We start from the raw sequence: 6,576 nt of genomic DNA on the forward strand, positions 1-6,576 counted from the left end.
GAAGCCAGCAGCAAGAAATCAAGGTTGGACTCAAAGACTAACCACCCATCCAAAAATGCAAGGAGGGCGTAGAGCCTAGTCCTGGCACAAAGGTCCAAAACAGCAACTGAGTACACAGGAGACAGAGAACACTAATGAAAAAAAGTCACAGATCTAGGTGTCCAAGAGACAAACTTAAGAAAGAATAACTCCACAAAAATGACAAAGCAGAGGCTTAGAGAAAAAAAATGGCTTGGGCATAAAGACTATTAAAGAATACCTGGAAGAAAAGAAGCAAAAAATAAAAAGTTGAAATTATAAGTGATATTAGAAAGCTCCAGAGAAAAGAATCAGGAGAATAAATAACTTAGAATAGAATTAGAAAACTTTACTCAAGTATTAGACTATCTGAAAATTAAAGTGAACCAAAGAGAAATCAATGACTCCACAACAAGAGAAATAGAACAAAATCAGGGCAGCTAGGTGGCACAGTGAGTAGGGCACTGGCCCTGGAGTCAGGAGGACCTGAGTTCAAATATGGCCTCAGACACTTGACACATGTACTAGCTGTGTGACCTTGGGCAAGTCACTTAACCCCAACTGCCCTGACAAAAAGCCAAAAAAAAACAAACCAAGAGAAATACAACAAAGTCATTACAGTGGAAAAAAATAGAAGCAAATGTAAATTACCTACTACCAAAAATAACTGACCTGGAAAATAGGTCAAGGAGTTAAATTTAAGAAATCTTCAAACTCCCTGAAAATCAAGACCCAAAAATAATTAAATACATAAAAATACAGTTAGATAAAATCCTAAATACACTATGTCCTTTAAGTTGTTCTTAAAACAGCCTCTCTCTCTATAAAACTCCCTTGACTATATGCCTACAATTTCAGAAAATTCATTCCAAGCTATAGTAGAAAACTGCAATATTTATCAAGACAAAAAAAAAAATCAACAGGCTAAATGTGCTAGTCACTCTTGAAAATAAGTAACATCCAGACTTCATCCAACAAACAGCCTAATTTTCATGCTTTCTAGAGTGGAAATGTAAACAATCATATCACACCTACTCTTAATTTGGGAGATAAAGATATTCAAGATATATATGACTCTTAGAAAACTACCATAACGATATCCCAACAAGGGTGCAGCTCACCCTCCTGATTGGTGCGTCTCTACCTGGGCCACCACTTTATGAGGGGCCTCAGCCACAGTGACTTCACTCCCTCCTGGACTTCCTCTCTGAAATTCCTTTCTAGCTCATCAGTAGCCTTATCTTCCCAACAAGTTCCCCTTTATATGTTGTTTTCCCCCCAGCCCAGAATCTAAGCTCATTGAAGGTAGAGGAGGATCTTCTTTTCACATTAAGTGCTTCCTTACTTAATGCTTGTTTTATAACGCAGATATAAGCTGGGAAAATCTACAAAAGCTTCTCAAGCTTGTTCAATTCATCTTTTAATATGAGTGTTTTAGCTTTTTTAGATTCTTATCTCATTGATGGTGAGTAGTTTTCTCTATGAGCCCATTTGGGGTTTTCTTGGCTAAGATACTAGAATGTTTGCCATTCCCTTCTCCAGCTCATTTTACAAATGAAGAACTGAGGCAAAAAGGATTAAGACTTGCCCAGGGTCACACAACTATAAAGTATTTAAGTCTTAGGGTTTTACTTTTTCCTTTAATTCTCACCTCTAGGGCTAAGAATAAAAGATGCTAAGAGTTTAGAAGTATACTGTCTCTGGCAAGCATTCTTGCTCACTTGAGTAAAAAAGGAATTATGATGCAACAACCGCTTGTTTTGTTTTTTTAAAAGCTACTACCTCGTAAGAAGACAAGCTAAAAATACTAACTCCTCCGCACGTTCAGAAGTCCTACTTGTCTCTCAGATATGAGCAAATTTGTACATATTCTGCTTAATATTAATTTGGTCCCACACGTATGTTCCCATCATTCATAGTAACAGCATAAATTTTACTTCTAGAAGCTCTTAGAGAGATCAGCTAGGCCAAGCCACTATTTATACAGACGAGAAACTGAAGCTCAGAGAGGGTGATACATGATGCTGACTATAAATTAGCAGGGCTGCAATTCAAACCTAGACCCTTATGACTACAAATTTAATATTCTTCCCACTGTACCAAACACAATTTACATTTCCAAGTATTAGGGACAGAGTACCCATTCTGCCACTAATTAGTAAGAAAACAAGAGGTTTGTTTTAGTGAAAATTTTCCAAACAATCCTACTAAATTACTTGAATGTAACAATGTGACTAGATAACGGCCTAAATATTTCATAACCAGTGGTTTACTTAGTAGGCCTTAACCATGTGCCAACCAAGATAAACAAGGGATACTCTAGGTCTTACAGGACCTAGGAGAACCTGTGACCTTGGGGCCACATGTGGCCTTCTAGGTCCTCAAGTGCAGCCTTTGACTAAATCCAAACTTCACCAAACAAATCCTTTTATTAAGGGGATTTGTTCTGCGAAGTTTGGATTCAGTCAAAGGGCCTCACTTGAGGGGAGGTAGAGGGTCTTGTGGTCTTGAGGCCACAGGTTCCCTACCCCTACTCTAGGACAAACAGAATTACTATAAAATCTTAACCAAATCAAGTTGTTCTGGATGGCTGAGGATTTAATATAGTAACAGTCATAGCAGGATAGTTTTCCTTACAACTTGAGAGGTAGCATAACTAATAGGTGGCAGAGCTTTAACTTGAACTTAGGTCTTCTAAATCCAAATCCTGTGCTCTTTCCACTATATGATAATGACTATTTTGAGACACTAAAACTCTCATCTTATCCTCTTTGGATGTAAATATTGTCTAAAATATATACTCAACATAATTAAACATTCTTGATAGCACAGGATTATTGACTGTAAGGGGAATTTTGCCCCAACAGTAAATGATCCTAACACAAGCTGTGCTTTTGGAAGATTTGGGGTCTGCTTTCTATTTGCTGAAGATGCTGTCTTTGTGTTTAACTACATTCTACAGCAGCTCCTTTCCAGTCCAGTTGACTGTGAACTTAAGAGATCACTAATATTTGTTAGTGTGCCTAAAACAATAGCAAACAGGCTATGATCCCGAAACTCAATATGCCCAAATCACATTCCCCAAACCTTCCACCCCTCTACTTTACTATTTCTTTTACCTTTTTTGTTCTCTATTGATGGTACCATCAACCTCCTGGGTCACCTAGCCTCATCAACTCCATGTCATTTTTGACTCTTTCTTCTCCCTCACATCCAAACCGTTGCCAAGATCTGCGTCTATTTTACCTCTGCAATATTTCATCTATATTCTCTTCTCAATTCCTACTGCAACTACCCTAGCTCATATCTTCACTACCTCTCTTGAACTTGGAACTACTATAAAGAAAAGGTTTCATTATCTGGTCTTCCTGTCTCCAATCTATCCCTTCTCCAAATCATCCAATGTACAAACTTCCTATCACACTGCTCTCATCATGTTATTTCTCTCCTCAAAAAACCATTGGTGGCCCCTGCAACTACCTATAAGTATAAAATAAGTTCCTGTCCTTGGTATTTTCAAGGCCATCTATAAATTCTCTCAAACCTACCTTTCTAGCTTTCTCTCTAGCCATTATTCTCATTCTGATCTCTATCTTACCTATCTCTGTCTGGGCTTTTTACTCATTCTGTTACCCCACCTCTAGCTGCTAAAATTCCACTCTGGAAAATCACACGGCTCAACTCAGGTTTCACCTCCTCCATGAAGCCCTGGGGACCACTCTTCTTCTACCTGAAACTCTAATTCCTCACAGCACTTTGGCCTTATGTATTTCACTTTGTATATGCTTATTTGTGTATATGTTTTACGTCCATCGTCAGGTGGTTAACTTTGGAGAGAGAAATTGCTTTGTTTCATCTTTGTACGTCTAGCACCTAATAGTGTCTTTCAAATAACAAATGGATGACAAATGTTTGGTGAACTGAAGTGTGTGGACTTTGTTACATACTCTGGCTTCTTGAATGCTTCTATGCTTCTCAACCGCCATGCCTCTTCCAGCAAGGTGAAGCTGATTAACAGCTGAATTCCAAACTGGTGAGGCATTACGGTGTAGGAAAAACAGCAAGGCACACAAAGAAGGCAGCATACAGAGGAAAAGGCATGTGGGCTGGGTTCCCCACTCTGCCATTTCCAAATTGTGTTACCTTGAACAAGTCACTTATCTTTTCTAAGCCTCACTTTGAGTAAGTTGGGTCAGATGACCTCTCCAAGGTCACTTCTTGTTCAAAATAGATTTCATATGGTGCTAGGCTTGGAGTTAGGGAAAAAAAAAAACAACCCTAGAATCCTGCATCTGACAATTCCGTGCTGCTGCTCAAGCAGAAAGTCCCATTATCAACCTCTCTGGTGCCTCAGTTCCTTCATCTGTAAAATGGGGATAATAATTTTAACATAAACCTCACTGGCTTGTTTGTGGCTCAAAATAAGTAAATGGCTGAAAATGCTTTGAAACCCCAACAGAAATGCTAGCTATTATCATTACCGTGTAATGACGGGTTAAAGGCATCAGTTACTATGGTAAAACTGAATGCAGTAGCTACTTACACTAACAAATTGAATGTCATCTTCAGTGTCTTCCTTTGGTGACTCAGTCTCAGAGTCAGTTGAAGATAATTCCATTATCTGCACAACACAAACCAAAACATTCTTTATTAACTCTATTGCAAGGTAGTTCTTCACGCCACTTTTTTTCACTCCCTCAAGATGTACGCTGCAGAAGCAACCGGAACTAATAGCAAAGGGAGGAAACCCAGTAGAGTACTCAGGGGAGCCCGATGTTAAGATGCAAATCAAACTAAAGAACAAGGAGGGCAGAGGCATGCCCCGATATTTTCATGCAGACTGGGGGCGCAGTGAGGGGGTCGAGACAAGAAAGTGAGGTGGGTTTCCCCATCGCCCGAGTCACCGGGTTCCAAATACCTCCCCAAATAAGGAGAGAGGCGCGCGCGGCAGCCTATCTCACAATGCTCGTCTCCTCCTCCTTCACAATGCAGCCGCGGGCAACAACAGAGCCGCTTAACAGCTGCAGAAAAACTCCGGACTCGGTGCAAGGCGGCCGAGGCTTAGCCCCACCGCCGGCCATTGTTGCTGAAGCAACAGCCCGGCTTGCACCAGGTAGGCCCCCTTCCACTGCACGCCACGCCACCCTGCAGCGGGCCCCACGGGCTCCTGCCAGCAGCTCTCCCGCTACTGCCCCCCTCCTCCACCACCCCCACCCAGGCCCCTCCAGCAACCGAAGGGAAACCGAACTCACTCCTCCGCCGTCTTCTCCGCTGGGCGGCCGCAGCCTCGGGGCGGTCACGGTCACGGGCTTGTGCTTTTCATCCACCTCGGAGCCCGGCTCTCTCTTTTTTCTCGGCTGTTCCTCTGACATCTTCCCGTCTCAGTCACCGCCGCCGCTGTTCCTGCTGCTACTATAAGAGTGCCTGTAGCTGTCGGCACCCCTCGCGGCCCGGGCTCGCTTTCCTTCCCCGGTCCCTTCCCGCTTCTCCGCGCCACCGCCACCCACCGTGGACCCGCCCCCGCGTGACCGCCTACCCGCAGGGGGGCGGGGAGGCGGCCGGCAAAGGGGGGAGGGAAAGGAAGGGACGGGAGCTTCCAGTTCAAAAGTAGTCACAGGCCGAGGCGCTGGCTGGCCTCCTGCTGCCGCCGCGGCGGAAAGAAACCAGTCCCAAGGAAGTCCTTATCCTTCTCCGCCCTCCCGTAACGGCCAGGTTCTATCTCCCGGGCCACCGCACGCGCTTCTGGGATTTGTTGTTCTCCCCGAGTCCGAAGCGGGCGCCGGAGGAGACGGGCTAAGAAAGACCGCGGCCGGGAAAACCTAGAAGCGAGCGAAGCGCGGAGGAGCATGCGTAGTCTGTCCCGCTGACAGGGCATGTTTGGTGGGAGGGGTGAGCAGGAGGTGGAGGAAAGGGGTGGTTTGAAGCGGGCCGCGGAGTGGGGAGGAGTTTTAGAGTTTTTTGTATTAACTTTAAAGTAACAGGCTCTTCCTCCTCCTTGTAGTTTAGGCGCACCCTTCCCCCTCCTTGTTGTGCCTTGACAACCCTCCCTTTTGGTGCCCATTCTCATACCCTGCACCCACCTGGACTCTCCCCACCCCACCACCCTCCTGTGGTGTGGGGAGAAGCAGGGCCCCTTTCAGGAAGGCTAATGTGACTGGAAGGAGGCAACTGAATATGAAATATGTACATCCTCTTATGATTTCCACCTTAGGCCTTCCTTCCTGTCCCCAGTAAACATTGGCCTGGAAATCACTTTGACCCAGCCTAACGCTTTTTCCTACACTCCTATTCCACTCTTTCCCCATCCCCTGCTAGCACTGGAAGAGCAGTCCATAACTCCGTGCAGCTCCCTCAACAAACTCTGCAGGGATGATGGGCCTTCAATTATGGCAAATGGAAGAAGCCTCTCAATTCGTGCGGCCAATAGCCCAGGCATTTCCAGGACAAAGATGGTGAAAGAAGGGGGATCATAAGGATGTGTCATTAGATAGGTAATAAGGGGATTTGGGGCCTTCATGGGCCTTTCAAAGTAACTGTGGTGACACACAAGGCCAAATC

General features: G+C 44.3%; 1 protein-coding gene across 7 annotated transcripts in view; it reads right to left on the reverse strand.

Moving 5' to 3' along the window:
* Positions 1–5,839, reverse strand: part of ZNF451 (zinc finger protein 451) — a 106,102-nt gene extending 100,263 nt beyond the window's left edge. For 5 of the 7 annotated variants that reach the window (XR_005010871.1, XM_036766854.1, XM_036766850.1 and 2 more), the window contains exons 1-2: positions 5,271–5,821; positions 4,562–4,639 (exon numbers count right to left, since the gene is read on the reverse strand). Coding sequence is in view for 6 of the 7 variants with exons in the window: in XM_036766854.1 (XP_036622749.1) it covers positions 4,562–4,639; positions 5,271–5,390 (198 nt within the window). In the remaining variant the exon portion in view is untranslated. Of the gene's footprint in view, positions 1–4,561; positions 4,640–5,270 lie in introns of all 7 variants that reach the window. The other 2 variants (XM_036766856.1, XM_036766855.1) reach the window with 2 other exon arrangements.
* Positions 5,840–6,576: the final 737 nt, after the last annotated feature.

Source organism: Trichosurus vulpecula, chromosome 7 (assembly GCF_011100635.1).
Source record: "Trichosurus vulpecula isolate mTriVul1 chromosome 7, mTriVul1.pri, whole genome shotgun sequence".
Lineage (NCBI taxonomy): Eukaryota > Metazoa > Chordata > Mammalia > Diprotodontia > Phalangeridae > Trichosurus > Trichosurus vulpecula.